General features: G+C 43.9%; 1 protein-coding gene across 1 annotated transcript in view; it reads right to left on the bottom strand.

Annotated features, from left to right (window-relative positions):
- Positions 1-14632, bottom strand: part of LOC117435910 (1-phosphatidylinositol 4,5-bisphosphate phosphodiesterase beta-1-like) — a 160624-nt gene extending 145992 nt beyond the window's left edge. The window contains exons 1-2 of the mRNA XM_034060374.1: positions 14449-14632; positions 4122-4199 (exon numbers count right to left, since the gene is read on the bottom strand). Of these exons, the coding sequence (XP_033916265.1) occupies positions 4122-4199; positions 14449-14547 (177 nt within the window). The 5' untranslated portion in view covers positions 14548-14632. The remainder of the gene's footprint in view (positions 1-4121; positions 4200-14448) is intronic.
- Positions 14633-16572: the final 1940 nt, after the last annotated feature.

Raw genomic sequence — 16572 nt, 5'->3', positions numbered from 1 at the left:
CAGGACACATGGTTAGTTTCAACACACTGACTGTTAGGTGATCTCTTTTCATAATGTTGGGGGTGAGATTGGGTCTGCATCCCATGTTTTCAGCATGCTGCCATGTCAAGCTTTAAAAATAAAGAGGAATGTATCAGTAGGTGCTACTGAGATGCAAAGGACAGCATATTGTACCACCCTCAGACTTCTAAAAACCTAAATGGCTGCACCATCAAAGCAATTAGTTGCTTTCCTTCTTTTACTTCTCTTCATCAATGTCAGAATGGCACTGAGTCAACAGCTGTCTTCTAACATCCATTTCACTGTGTAACACAACTTCCAGCTAAAGGATGCAAGAATAATAATGTGCAAACTGTCTGACAATACACATTTCCTCTCCTACTCTGCCTATGCATCCGTTGATGTATTTATTCATAGGCAGAACTCACAGTCTGTCCCTGGCTTGGCTTTGCTAGCTAGGGTAAATACACCAAATGCTTCCAGCCTCTTCTCATCTCCCAAGAAATGCTTTTGATTATCTCTTCTTTTTCTTAAAGTTGACTTTCTCTTCACCTGGTCATATTTTGATTTCTCTTTCTCCAATGCTCATGACCAGAATAAGAACAAGGGGAAGAAATGACATTGCATTTGAAAAGAAGCAGTAGCAAGCAATTGAGATCTGTTGTAGTCAGGTCATAAAAACGTGACAGTGAATATTGTCTGGTTTTGCTATAGCTGAGAAACATTACAGAAACAGTCAGATATGTAACATACACCAGCTTGTCACATTAATTATTTTTCCTTTTTAGAACCCACATTGAGAATCATTCAAGTAATATTATGAAATCAGCCACACTCTGCATACAGACTAAGCAAATATTCCAGAACCTTCAGCAACAAAAGGATTTCACCCTGAAAACTACAATGAAAATCAGATGCTGTCCTGCCATCTGTTTAAAACAAGTTTTTCATATCCTTTTGGTTACCAGAAAAGAGCAAAGTGTTTTATTTTGGAGGATTATCTTTACTGGTGACAGTAAAATATACTCAAATAAGCAAAACACACAGTAAGCACGTTGAAACATGGGATACCACTTATTCTTACTGCATTGTAAGATTGGAGTTTAAATGAACTTGCTCAGCAGACCTTCACTGCAGCTATGACCATACTAGGCTGTGAAGTGAACACAGCCAAAGAGAAAGACTTGCTCAGAAGAACCTGTGTGCATTCTCATCCTAGGCTGCCGTTTGCTCTGCTGATAATGTCATTCAAACTTATTTAACAGAAAGCTACAGGGGACAGCAAGTCAAGAGCCCACACTGGGCACATAAATATAACATCTTGGTAAAAATAACTTGATTGGCAGACTCTTTGACCCATCAACTCCAGCATTTGATCTGTTCAGCTCCAGCATTATCCAGATACACCAAATGGGATGCAAACCCTGCAAGGATTGCTGGTTCCTGGAGAACTACAAGATGGGGTCAGTGACACTGATGGAGGGCTGCACTGAACATTACCAGGAACTTGGAGCTCAGACTACACAAAGAACAACCCAAACAACTGGCCAGATAACACTGCTAGAAAGCAGACATTATATATTACTTCCTTTTCTCTGCAAGAGAGAAGAAACAGAAAAGGAAGAAAACAAAAGAACACTGCAAGAAGCAGTTCAACCAGCCAACAAGTTAGAGAAAGCTGCAGAGCCACAACCACCAGTTCCCTAAGCTAAATAAAATATAGAATGGGGGGGGGGGGGGGGGGGGGGGTAGGGGGGTGGAGGGGTGTAATTTTCCCCTCAGTGATTCATGTCATTTTTGTATAACTTCACTGCTAAAGCAACAGCAACCAACAGAGCTAGATTCCTAATGTAAAAGCCATACCATTACCCAGGCAGTAATTTACTGCTTTGCACAGTGTCTGGCAAACAGGACAGTCCAATGGTTAGAAAGATGGAAAGATGCTACTGATGCCTCATCCTCACATCTGCTACAAGTCAGCTCCCAGGAAACGGGACTGACCAGGATGCTTCTTAGTTTATCAGTTTGCTTAGCAAGTTCTGCCTTTCCAGATGCTGAAAATAACAGGCCCTGGTTATGACAAAAGCAATTGCTTAAAAGAAATAGCTAGGAGAAAAAAATAAAAGAGAAAGTGAATACATAGAGGTTGTATCATCCTGAATTACTTCTTCAAGCAGTTCCACTGTCATCACAGCTCTTTACACAAACAGAAGGAAATGAAGAGAATTTCATATGTAACCTCCTTTTTAAAATCTATTTGTTGTTTCACAATAAACATGAACCCAACCATTGTCTGCGAAAGCAGAAAGTGGCATTTTCTTCCCAGTCCTTGCGGTATCAGCACCCTAATAGAAAACTATTTACTTTCTTTAAATAGACACTGCTCCGGTGGGGGTTAGAAACAGGCTTCACCTGCTTGTCATGAATTATTAACCAGAAAAAAAACCCTTTTGTTGCCCTTTCCAGAGGCTTGATTTGCAAGCTGAAAAATCAAACTGACACTTATGTCTCTTGTACAAATATCCAACCTTTTAAAAAATGCTCTGAGCATTAGAAATCCATTTTTTTTCCTGAATATGAGAACAATTCTATAAATAGCTATCCTTCACAGAACTGCTTCAAGACATTGTTTTTACAGACAACAGTAGGAAACTGAAGGAGGTCTTAGTGCCAAATATATTCAAAGTGAAATAAACTCTCCAATCAACTGTGGGTTTCCATTTATTATTACAAGGTTTGCTGGTATTTTTCGGCTTATACAATTAGTTTATGGAAGGGAAGGAACAAAGGGGATGACTGTACCATGTTCTGGCATAGCTATTCCAGTTACAGCCTTCCAACTTCCTCACTTAGCTTCCCATTTAACAGCTCTGGACTGCCAATGGATGAACCCACTGTCACACACCACAGCCTTGCACAAGCACAAGCAAAGACAAGATTATTACTGTAACTCCATGATAGGATTTCCAGATACACTGACTCAAAACTGTGCTCCATATCCTCGAAAAAGCAAACATAGGAAAATAAATAGGAGCTAATGTAAAAGCATATTGCCTGTTCAGCCTGCACATTTAAGGGTTGCTATCTCCTCAAGCCATTTTTGCACTGATACCTAGACATAAAATCAACTCCTGCAAAACAGCTACACAACTCATAAACCAGATTTCCACAGCCAGCATATTTAAAGTACCTATTCAGTCATTTCAGCATATACTCCATCACAAGGCCAAAGTTCAAGCACAACCAAGTTCTAACACTGTTTTCAACAGGGCACACGCGCTTCTGAAATACTTGAAAATCCATCTGCAAAATACCAGGAGGAATTCATTCAGTTCCTACTTTTGATACAGTGATTTGCTTTAACAATTGCAAATAGATTATTTTATATTACATGTCTGATACGATCTATACAACAAACTGCACCCAGTTGCTCAGGGTACCAATACTCTTTCACCCCAGTGCAGCTTCACAGTTGCAACATGGAGTGGAGACCATGACAGTGCTGATTTCAGGGGGTGACACGGATGTGAAACTGGAGTAACACAGCAATGAATCAGGCCATGAGCTTTCCTGACAGCTCCCCAGTCATAACACTGATCTAAGCATACTGGAATGTTTTTAGAGGGGAGTAAGTGTCCAGTAAGGATTAGTAAAAACCCAGTGACATGTCCCACCAGGCATGGCCAGGGAGCATGCAGCAGCTCAGGAAGAGGAATTCAAAGGGAGCTCTGACCTCTGGAATTCTGGGTCTGCCATGAAATCAGCCAAAATCCTCAGTACACAAAAGGCAACACAGAGAAACCACAAGCCAACTATGAACCACAAGAGCATCCCAAATGGATCATTGCCTGTAAACTAGGACAATTATAAACTCACTGGCCATCAGATCATTAACACGGCTGGAAAATGCCAAGTCTTCCATCCATCTCTCCATGTTTTATGCGTCAGGGATGAGCCACAGGCCTATTGCATTTGCTGTTGCTCACCAGAAGAGCAGAGGAATGTGTACTGATGTAATGCTTGTCTGCTGTGTCAGGACTGGCATGCCAAGCCTCCTGGTTCCTGCCCATCACAACACAGAAAACAAAGAACCATTTTAGAGCAGAAAGCTTTTCTCTTACCTTATTTTGATCTGTCCAGTAAAAGAAAAATCCCTGTGGATCTGTTCTGAGGATAATTGGAGTCACAACAGTGGAGTCCTGGAAGAAAAGGACAAGCAAAACATCCATATCAGCACAGAGAACAAATAATTATGCATTAGCTGCTTTGCCACCCATATTAATGAACTGTAACATCCAGAAATTACCCTGAAGTTATCACTGGCAAGATGACACTAAAAGAATTTAATATCACCTGCCTAATCTCCATTTTTCTGACATAAAGTATTTCTATTACTGAGAAGACAGCACTAAATAACTGCAGACTTGTCAACAAATGGAGTTACTCCAGAAAAGCTGGGAGAAGATGAAATAAAACAGACACAACACATGGTCAAACTACAGCCCACATAGTAAAGTGCTACACTTATCAGAAGTCCATTTGATCCCCACCTTGATCCAAATTAGCCTTCACATATAGGGAAGAGCTAAATGCCTCTAAGCTTTACTTTAACCTACAAAGACTGAATTTTACTAGAAAACCTGGAATAGCATCCACTGCATTAAGACTTTAGTCTTTTAGTACTGGGAGTATATATATATGCCATCCCATTTCCAAATCAGTTGAAAGCCTGTAGACTCTGGTAACATCTATAGCTCAGGTCATTTAAAACCAGGCTCATTTATAAGTACAGTAAGTAAGGCAGCCTGGTTACCTACATATTCATGTCTTCTGACTGACAGCAGGTACCTGACTGGGGAGTTACAAACTCTGCCCAAAGCCTATTCTGTAGAGGGTGTTCAATTTTATGTCTCACCTTTTGGGATCCCCAGGTGCCTAAAAGTAGCTGACATCAGTGCAGCCCAGTCCTAATAGGATTTATCCTCTCTCTACTATTTTTCATGACATCTGTAAAAACACAATTGTCTTGAGAGCTCTACCTGTTGGCCAAACTCAATTTAAAAGTTATGGAGGGAGCACACAAAGAAGACAGGGAGGCAGAAACATTGCCTAAGCCTTATCTCCACAGGAACACAGGCTAAATGCACAATTCCCCTTCAAAAGTGATGTCTAATTGTATAATCCTGTTGAAGTGTTAGAGGTATTTCAGAGCTTTGGCATTCACCTATTTCCAAGAAAGCAATATGTGAGGTCAGTCTATACTACTTCAAGGAAAAAATGAGTTCAACAGGTTCAAATCTAAAGCAAACATACTTAAGTGTGGGGGCTTTTAAAGTGCAAATAAGGTTGATGGAAGTGATATTATCATTAATAAATAAAAACTAGCTTAAGCAAGTGCCATTTCTGAGGCAAGAAGGAAACACTTGTCTATATAATACCACCAGTACAGTCCTTTATTTTAATAGCCATTCATGAAACAGGGAAGTTGAATCACAGAATCCTAGAACAGTTTGGGTTGGAAGGGACCTGAAAGCTCACTCAGTTCCAACCCCTGCCACAGGCAAGGACACCTTCCACTGGAGCAGCTTGCTCCAAGCCCCATCAAACTTGGCTTTGAACACTTCCAGGGATGGGGCAGCCACAGCTTCTCTGGGCACCCTGTGCCAGTGCCTCAGCACCCTCAAAGGGAAGAGCTTCTGCCTCAGAACTCATCTCAATCTCCACTCTGTCAGGTTAAAGCCATTCTCCTTGTCCTGTGCCTACAGCCCCTTGGCCAAAGCCCCTCTCCAGGTTTCTTGTAGCCCCTTTAGGAGCCTTTTCTTCTCCAGGCTGAACCAGCCCAGCTCTCTCAGCCTGGCTCCAGAGCAGAGCTGCTCCAGCCCTCACAGCATCCTTGTGGCCTCCTCTGGACCCACTCGAGCAGGTCCACTTCTCTGTTGTGTTGGGGGCCCCAGAGCTGAACACAGTACCGAGGTGTCCAGAAGCCAAGTGACAGGCCCAGCACCCACCACAGGGGAATGAGTGGATGAATAAAATGGAGTCAAGAATGAAGCATATTTTTATGTCAGCACAAGAGAAACATAAATAGAAGAGCAAGCTCTACACTAAGCAGAAATACAGGATTGAACCTTTAAATGAGTATAGAAGTTCTCTTTATAGCTGGAAGACTGGGGCTATGGGTTAACTGTGCCACAGGTTCACTAACACCTAAACAGATGCCACGTGAGCTTTCCAAGGCTGGGAACAAACACGGCTGAACCCATGCCAGGCAATGCAATGGGAATGTCCCAGCTGGGGCTGGAACTCGTTCACAAAGTACCACTGACCCTGGTTTTCCTCATGACAAGAAAAGTGTTGCAGCACTTCCCCTAAGAAGAGCACACATACAGAATTTGTACCATCTATTTTTCTTCTGTTTCCCCATAGTTTCTAGCATCTTGTACACCTGAGAGCTGGGCACTATTTGAGTGTAACAGGCAAATTTAACTTTAAAGTAGGGCAAGCCATGTACAGATGTTGACTGACTGCCTATATCCACAAGCTCCTGCAGAAGTCTTCTTACACCTCTGCCATTCAAAAAGAGGAAAGAAAAGTTTCTGCTAATCTAACTCTCCTTTTTTTAGCTTGTATCATCATGTGCCATGCAGCCTGTGTGTAAATATGTAAAATGAGGAAAAGACAACAGCCTTTGGATGAGATATACACAACTTCATGGGGAAAAGAAAGAGAAGTGATGGCAAACAGAGGCATGAAGTGATTATGTCGAGGATTAATCAATGTTGTAGGTTAATCATTTCAAATCCATTGCTTCAACCCAAAAGCAGTTTGGATTTACCTGTGCTGATGACATACAGCTATCAAAGCAATACTTCTGTAGATGTGGGTTGTAAAATGATGACTATAATCAGCCTCAAAAAAGTGGAGGATGATGGGAAAGAGCCTTCAACATCTAAGGCAGTGTCACAGTCAATGGTGCAAATGACTGTGGGTTATCAGGCTTTGAACAGGCACTGTGCCAAGCAGTGGCTTGGTTTCCCACACATTGCTATTGCAAACTCCTTGCACAGAAAGGCTTAGACTGCCCCTAACCTGGCAGTCCCAGACTGCTGCATGTCACACCAGTCTGTACATCAGTGAATCACTTTCTAAAGGGCTTTTAATTTCACCTTTTAAATCCCCCATCTTTTTATTTGTTGATTTAGGACCAATTTTCTACTTTCCTCCAATTTCACAGCCTCAAATGAGTAATGTGGTTGTTCTATATTTATCCCATTAAGGTGCCTCCCAATTGACTCTGCAACCTCAGACCCTGCATTAGCAACATTACTTTCACTCTTAAACAAAAAAGCTCCAAACTTATGCCCACAAAGTGCCACAGGGAACTTTGGGATCCTTACCAACCAGGCTCAGAAGACCAAAGGACAAATCCATATTTAAGTGCTTGCTGAGTAACCATTTCAAGGTCTGGTTTTCAGCACAGGTCCCCCCTAGACTGCATCTAACATCAGCCAGCAAAAAGGGCCACCTCCATTTGAATACTACTGATCAATACATAATGTCATACAAAACCAAACAGCGAAGAGGGTGGAAACTTTGGCTTAGCTCCTTCCTGACTCTTTGCTCATGCTTCCTAATCCTCAGAGCAGCTCCATGACCAGGCTGTGCATCCAGAAGCCTTCACTGAGGGGGGTGGGAGGGGATAAAAACCTATATGTACCCTGCCAAAGAGGGCTTGAACTCTAGTTGAGCAAAGGTGTAAGGCTGGGGAGAGTCCCTGCAAAGAGTTTTCTTGCCACCCCACAAGCCAGGGGAATGATGAGCTTGGAGGAATGGAGAAGGAGCAAAGCAGAAGGGATAACTACAGTTTACATGTGATCATCAGATATATCAGCTATTAAATTCCATAATACACAGGATTTACTCAGACTGGAACTAAGCAGGATTAGCCAGACAATTAGCACTATGAATTTCTTTAGGCTGACAGCTAAACTGTGGGCAACACAGACACAGTACCTGTGCCCTGTGTTTGCAATGGACCCCTGAAATGGGCCAGAAGGATAAAGATGTCCCCTTTTACCAAGGGTAGAAAGCCAGATCTGCCATGTAAAAGAAGAGACTGCAAGAGGGAAATGTTGGAGAAGGTGAAATGAGTGCTGGAGGCTGGAAGCAGGACAAATCCAACAAAACTGGAATTGAGTTTACAAACCACATAAAATGAAAAATCACTTGTTCAACAGGAACATGCATGAAAATACTCTTCACTATTAGAGTGGTTAAACCCTGGAGAAACCCTGGTGATGGCCCCACAGGACACAAGTCATCATTCTTCTAACTGAAGACCAACTTCCCGCAAGTTGAAAAGAGCCACCCTGAGCAGACTTGCTTCTTAGCAACAGACTACATTGTCTCATTTCTCAGGATGTCCATATCTTTGGGATAGCTGCAGCCTCATCACATGAACACCTGATTTGTCGGCATGAATCCTTATTTGTTGCAAAGTACGCTGTCAAGAAAGAAGGAATAAAAGGGGAATGTTAGAGCAAAAGTAGCCAAATGCCAACCAGGATGACTTTAGTTTTGCCAAAGAATTCTTGCATGATGCTGAGCAAATGATTTGAACCAGACTGTTCATGGGCATAAATTCTGCATTCTAATTTTGAGGGAATACTGCAATTGTATTTCCACATTTCATTTTCTCATTTTCAGAGACGCTGAGCCCAAATTCATCTGAAGCCACTGGGGAGGCATCCTGAACAGCTGACTGTATGGTGCTAAGCAGCCTGAAAATTAGGTCCAAGGTATCTAATCACAGATTAAAAATTAGGAGCTTTTTACGTTGGTCTCTTTTTTTGGACCTACAAGAGCACAACTGGGAACACGTTCTGTCTGATGGGTCCTTGTGACAATAAGTTTAAAAGTGCTTATGAACCATTTAGTTTATAACAGATAAAAGACTTCATAATGATTAGTTAACTGCATTTCACTACAGCCTTTGTTATTAGGTCTTGAGCATTCCGATATTAAAGTGAAGCAAGCATACAGTGCACAAGTTAAATGTGCTGTTATTAGCTTCCCTTTTACAAAGAATTCCTCACTTACAGAGTTGTTTTCTGGTTTCAGTTTCCCCACTATCTCGCAGTGCTCCAAAGGCTCAGACTACAATAACACAGATGTTATCTGTGACTTCAACATGTGAAGTCTTCAGCAGACCTTGAGGCAGGCAGCTCACCATTCTGCAGGGGATACAAAGCTCTTTCCCCCTAGCTAAAGTTAGCAAGAGCTTTCCAATGGAGTTAACCAAGTTCAGGCTTTCCCCTTCACTAAATGTTAACTGCTGAGACATTTAAAACTCAATCTGATTACCCTCTTATGTTAGGAAAGACCAAAACCACCACTTAGATAAAATACTGATATTTGTTTACTACATAAAGATTAGCAATAAAGAAAAAGCAACAAAACCTCCAGAATCTTGGATTAACTTCTTCCCTCCAGACTGAAAGCATTCAGAAAAAAATCAACTCTCTTCAGTTTATTGTTTTAGTTTTATGCATACAGAACAATGGGCTTCCATTTGTCATGGCCTCAGTAATGTGCTCCAGTGACAGGCTTGGGCAGGGTTTAAAAACAAAATAAGGCAGGAAAAAAACCCCATGTTACTTGAGCATCAACATCTTCAAATCAATTCAGAAGATTTCCAGGTTTTTCCTTTCTTTGATCTCAACTGATCCATAATAATGATGCTCTGATGTTATATTTACTTGTAAGGTTAAAGGGGATGTAGTTCATACTCTTGATAATCTTCTCTAAAAGATCCTAAACAAATAAAGCCCCAAAACTTCACATAGCTAAGCTCAGCTGGTGAGTGCAATAAGGACTAAGGAGGGCTCAAAGAGAAAGGCATTAAAATAGAACTTAAAGGACGGAGGTTCATGTTTGCTGCTCTCTGCAGTACCTGGTGAGGTGCTGTAGCCACTAAATAATGCTGCTTATCAGAAGGGCCGTTTCACTAACTAAATATTTAGAAAGAGAAATATAGCTATAAAATTGGAATAATGTCCCTCAATTTAGGCAGAGTTTTATTACCTTGCTGATATAGTTAACTTGCAAGTAAAAAAGTAAACAGTTTAAGGCACAGAGAGACCAGTTAAATTCTTTATGCAAAGTACACATTATCACTAGGGAAGATAAGAAAGCCTTTAAGCAAGAACTGAAAACAAATCTATTTTTGAATATACACCATCACATTAACTTGCTGCAGTGTGCCAACTGCTGCTCTTAGAAAACATGAGTTCAGCTGTGCTCTGGCTGTTGAGCTATTTGCTCACTCAGTTATGTCTATTTTGTTCCCACTGCAGGCCAGAGAAAAATAAAGGGAAAAAGGCAGTGAAGGTTGCAGCCCCTTCAGACATCAGCTCAGTCCTCAGAGAAGTCACCCTTTATGTTCAGGTTTCATTAACCTTCCCAGCTAGCAACACATTCTGCTCCATTAAGTTTAGCCCCCTAGAAGAGAGCTTCACCCGTGGACCTAATAGCATCCTTTTTATTTATTTATTAAACTGGTTTGAAACTCTCATCAGGAAGAGCTCTTGGAGCCTGGGTTTCACTGCAGCACAGTGGATCAAGTCAGTTCTTTAAGCCCTCCCTCTCTCTCACAGCTATAGCTTCTCTCGAGGAATAAGTGCATCTGTTCAAAGACCAGACCAGTACTTAAGAGACTCAGCATCTCCTCCCAGTAGTAAGGTAGAAGTGGTTATAAAGGCTCAGCTGAAGACAGCATGAAGAAATATGACTTTAAGCAGCAAGTGCACAGCCAAATAGCATCTTTAACCAGACACACACATGCATACAAAAACCCCACCTAAGCAACCAGTCACCTTTAGCTTTCACCTATACAAACATCAGCTATTTTTGGTCAGTGTCTTGTGAATCCAATCTATGTATCAAGAGCAAGAGTTAATTCTAAAATTTTATTTCTGACCTGTAATACTGTTATAGAATAAGCCAAAACCAGTGTGAGGAAAAGGAGAGTGACAGGACAGAAATCAGCTCCTTGATTCGGTGCTTTATAACCTGATCCAAAACCCAGTTCGTGAATAGCCTGTAGTAGGCATTGGCTGGTGCAAGTGGTATTACGCCCAACCCCATGCACAGAAGCTGGATATTTTTAATTAATCCTAATGCTTTTACAATTTAGGAATGGAAGATGGTCTGTAGAGGAAAAGAAATCTCAAGCCTTCTGAGCTGCTTGCCTTCCATCTGCCTCTATGTGATCCTGAGGGGTTGATGTAAGCTCTTCCTCTCCTCTTAGCAAAGCTCAGGCAAAGTGTTTCTCATTCAGACTGGCTCATCATCACCGGATGAAGTTCACATGTAACACGTAGCAGACTTCACTGCTGCTCCTCAGAGAGAAGGTCCATCTAACAGCATCAGTACCACACCTAATAAAGCAGCCTTACATTTCCTAACAAGGCACAGCTACTAGAAGGCTCATGATGGGAAGTCCACAGGTGGACTGGATTTAAAGCCTGTATCAGTTACAGCCTTTGTCAGATTGTTCTGCACATCATGCTGCAGCATCCTTCTAGAAGCTGGCAAATAGTCTTTAACAACTGCTACTCGATACACCATGAAATTCCTTACACGCCTCTGACGCTCTGGTTTAAATCCTTCCAGCATTCCCATTAAAAAACCTCCAACACTGCTCTTCAGTGGTTTATAACTCAGCTGAAAGAATTTTGCTTTGGGCTGAAGCTTGGTACAAGTCATAGGACTTCACAAGAAACAAGCTTTGGCTTTCTGAAATGCAAAGCAAAGTCAATGGAGCAATCTTTAAACAGCAAAACAAAGCAGCAGGGCAGGGTACCGATGTATGCCTCAGACAGGAACCAGTGCTGCCCTAGTGCAGCGGCAATGCAGAACTGAATCTCCATCCTCACTTGGAAACAGTAAATAGGAAATGTTGTGTAACAAACATCAGTATGAGCCTCACTTTCCTGAACAGCCCTGTTAGCACAGCACAACCAAAGTACTCATTACGGTCAATTCTATTTTACTGTTACATTTGGTAATTTACTATTACTCATTACAGCCTATTGTTTCACTACAGAGTTTGTGCATGCCTGTTTACATGAGAGACCACAGAGGTTCACATTAATAATCATCATTGTTTTAAAACCCCTTCAAGAAGATTCATTTGATAGAAAACAAAGACTCTGAAGCAGTTATTGGCTATCAATGGCAAACACTTTACAAAGTCACCAAATACAAATCTGTCTGAAGACCTTACAGCCAGAGTACCAAGGGAGATTTGTTTTTCATGACTTCATGGGGCTTCCACTGCTGAGAAGCGACAAGATAGGGCCGGGGATGGAAAACGCACACATATACACACAGTGCATGGTGAACAGTGAGTTAATGCTGGTATTCTTCATCACACAGTGTGGCTAAACTAAACACACACCAGCTTTCACAAGGTCGCTGCTGAAAGCACTCACTAAACACAACAGGTCTCTCCTCATCTCAGTCACAGATCCCAGGTGATATTTATGTATCACCCAGTAACACCAACCTGAAAGGCTCTTTTTTGGCAGGTTTATTCTGTATATACTAGATGTTCCACCTTTTATTACTGCAGCCTTCAGGTTTATAACTGAAAAGCTTTTTTCTAATTAGCCTATAGCAGACAGGTTAGGCACTGAACATCCACCGTGCATGGAGAACACCTCCCTTAAATCCTATGTATACAATATGCTGCCGGAGAAATAGCACTTAAACTATTAACATAAACCATTGCCTATTGCTTAGACTTGCAGTGTGGGGACTTAAATCACTGTTAACTTGACCTCTGCATATACCTGTTGAAATTTCTTGGTAACTTCCCAAAAATCAAACAATAAGTGGAATGCCAAGGCTGATGTTATCCTGCCTTTTCCTATACTAAGGAAAATAGCAACTGAAGGAAAACATTTTCCCAGGCAGATCATTGAAGCTTAGCTCCCAAACACGAAGCCAATGTTTACTACTGCTGACAAGGTCAGGGTGTTGAGCATATTAAAACTATATTAGCTTATTACTGTAACTGTAAATTCACACCATAAGCTGTTTGGTTTTCTGGTGTTCTTTCTCTCCTTGAGAGTGTTTACCACAGGTTTATAGAGGTCAGGCTCATACATTTGGCTGCTGGACAGGCTGAAAGCAATGGCAAAGCAGCGATACGTAACAAGACAAGAGCAGTTGTTAAGACACATAAACTGCTCCTTCTCCCTCTCACTGCGGTCCCTCCAGTTGCTGCTGGGGACGTCTTTAGCACAGCCAAATTTGCAGCAAAACTTGAGCTGTGTTAAGGCTCTCAAAACAAGTTATCCTCAACAATTCTCCTGGCATTCAAACTGTCTTCTTTCCCAAGCACTCCTCTAGCACTGCTCGAGCCTCTCTGTGCCCCTCTGTCTCCACTCACTGTTCGCAGGGAGACTCTTTGGGGCACAACTGAGAAACAAACACCCAATGTTGTGTTATAGGAATAAGGCTAGCAGAGAACTCATCCTGTTTTCCTTCTCAGCAGCACAGCAGGCTTACTTGTGGGCTCTGAGGAAAGGAAAGCTACACAGAGAAAAGCTACCTTTCTCTGAAACAGTCCCGGACAGAGCTTGGAAGTGAAGAAACCAATCCCAGCTGCTGAACAGCTGTGCTACCAAAGGTAAAGTGAAAACCACATTTCTCTCCTATACGAGGCAATACAAGCATAAGAGGTTGGGAAGCAGCAAGTGGTAAAAGGACAGCAGATGTGATTTTGAGGCAAGTCGCATGACCTAACAAGCCGAGAGAAGAACATCTTCTCCAGAGGAAAGAAAATGAGTGAGGGTACCCAACTAGCAAGCCCTGTACGAATACATACAGGGCTTGACAACCCCACCACACTGATAGAGAAGGTGAGAAGGGCAGGAGCCAGAAGGAAGAAGAGAGGCTGAGAGGAGGAAACGGGAGATACAACACCACAGATAGGGAACAGGTTGAAACAACTACGCTACGACGACAGAGATGGCAACGTGCACAACAAAACAAGGGAGGCAGGAGAGTAAGACACTCGCGAAAGGAGCCAGCTCAACACAGCTCGCACCGGCCAAACGAAGTGAGCCCAGGGAACCTTCAGAGAAAGTTTGCGCTGCGGACGCCCGGCGGCTTAACAACAACCCAGACTCCAGCCCGGGAGGGGACATCGACCGCGACCGGCCGGCCGCCAACTCCGGCGCCGCTCAGCTCCCCTCCACCCGCACCTGCCTCCCGCACCGGCCGCCCCGTGGGCTGGACTCCGGCGCTCCGGGCACGGCCGGGCTGGCCGCTGCCCCGGGAGCCCTCCTGCCCGATCGATGCGCCGTGCGCGTTGCATAACCCCGCTGTGTCCCTGCCCCGTGTGGGGCACTCCGAGGCGAAGCGGGAGGAGCTACTCACATCGTCCCACTTGACGAATTTGATGCCCTTCTTGAGGGTGTCGGAGACGCAGACGGGCTTGAGCTGGAGAGCGTGCACCCCTGGCTGTGCCCCGGCCATTTGCACCGCATTGACGCTCTCCCCCCCGGAGCGGAGAAGCCACGGGAGGCGGCCGCCTCAGGAGGGACGCCGGGGCGCCGGAAACCGCACCGGGAAGCGAGGCCGGCAGCCGCTCTCGGCGCGCCTGGATAGGGCAGCGAGGCGCTGCCCGTGAGAGGCTTCAGTAGCGCCCGCGGAAGGACCTGGCACGGCAGCGGCCGGGGTGAGCCATGCAGCGGCACATCCTCTATATACGGCCGGCTCGCCACGCACGCACACGCCCGCTCCCTCTCTCTCACACACACTCACGCACGCACGGGCACCGAGCGACCGGCGCTGCCCGCTCCGCTGCGCTCCAGCCCCTCCTTCCTCCCCGCCCGCCAGGCTCGGCCCCCGAGGTTCCCCCGCGCCGAGGTCAGCGCGCCGCGCCGGCGGCACTGCAGCGCCACCTGCCGGCTGCGGACAGAGAGGCACTCGCCGCGGGGCCTCGGGCTCCTCTCGCAGTGAGGGGCTGCTGTGAACCCCCCAAGGGTCTCGGTTCCCCCGGGGCCACCAGAGCCCCGCAGTTTGTCTGCCTCGGAATACGGTCACGACAAGCCCTCTCAGTGGTCCCGAAGCGAGGAGGACAACAAGGATGTGCTTGGAAATGCACCGAGGGAGAGTCACGCGTGGACCTGCGTTGATGCCTGAGAAGGGAGCAACGGTGAGTGTCTATGGGGCTTGTCCTGTACTTCTCACCAGCGTCAGGCCTCAGAAGAGGTGAGTGCATGGGATGCTGAGTGCAATTTCAGGGAATAGTTACAGCAAAAGCAGAGCAAAAGGGCAATGCCAAGCCTGCAGAATGATGGATGGGATGCCAAAGGAGGAAAGGCTCTTTATATTAAGACAGTGGCACATACAAATCCTGTCAAGGCTTCACACTTTAAATACTCAGAAATTGCTTTACCAAAGCTTTTTGCTCTCATAAGACAGACTTCCTCAGAATAAAGACACATGACCTTAATTCCCAAAGTATAAAGATGGCAAAATGTCCTCTCATCCAGCAAAATCCTAAATCCAAGGGGTTTACAGGAGGGTTTTTGAAGAACAAAGTTACATGTGCTCCACAAACGATCTCCTCTCTGCTACAGACCCTGTGCGATCATAGCAGAGATAAAGCATCAGATGATGCTGCACATGAGATTTCTGATTTCTCTGTGGAGGTTTCCAACTGACCCTTATGATTTAGGGAGAGATGGGCACACTTCTACTATCAGCAAAGCAAACACGGTAGCAAGTAGGTCTTTGAAGAGAAATTGGTTTTGTTTCAGATGAATGGTATTTCACAAAATATAGGCAAACTGAGTGGGGAGAAGTTTGGGCTTTTTAATTAAAAACCTACACAACTGGCATATTGGGCTCCCAGTTTGCTCTTACTGTTAGTTACAGACTTGTTAAAGCTCTTCTCTGGGCCACTTCCAACATCTTCCCCTTCAGCAAGAAACTTTTCATTGCCTTTAGTGGGGGTTGAATGTGCTCCTTTCTGACAGTTCATGCAGACAGCATGTACTTTCCAAGGCCAGTTAATCCATTTAATCTATTCTTTATGCTTATCAACCTTTCATGCAAACGTGGGTGTCACATCAGCCAGGGGAAAGTCTACGCTCTCAGTGCTGTGCTTTTATTTCCATGGCTTAAACAATAATGAAGTCTGGGTTTGACTGCACTGACCTAAGTACAGGATTGCTCTATGATGGAGTAAGGGAGATTTTCAGTATCATTTGCACAGCTGTCTTTGCATCCCAGCATATAGCATTCAAAAGAATAAAAATTTAATAATAATAGTAAAATCCCCCAGAAAATAAGAGCAAAGAACACTAACACTACAATTGTCTTCAGTCCCTTAAGCACATGTATTCACTGCAGGCTACTGAAAGCAGCTGTTCAGAAGATGTAAAATGACCATGGATGATGGTACCTCTGTGGCGTTTCTCAACAGGACTCTAACACATTTTCACCTGGCCAAGTCTTCCTTACAACCTTGGTTAGGGAAATCAATTGCAATTT

This window comes from Melopsittacus undulatus, chromosome 3 (genome assembly GCF_012275295.1).
Source record: "Melopsittacus undulatus isolate bMelUnd1 chromosome 3, bMelUnd1.mat.Z, whole genome shotgun sequence".
Taxonomy (NCBI): domain Eukaryota; kingdom Metazoa; phylum Chordata; class Aves; order Psittaciformes; family Psittaculidae; genus Melopsittacus; species Melopsittacus undulatus.
The sequence above is the reverse complement of the archived record's forward strand: the minus strand, read 5'-3'. Positions and strand labels throughout refer to the sequence as shown.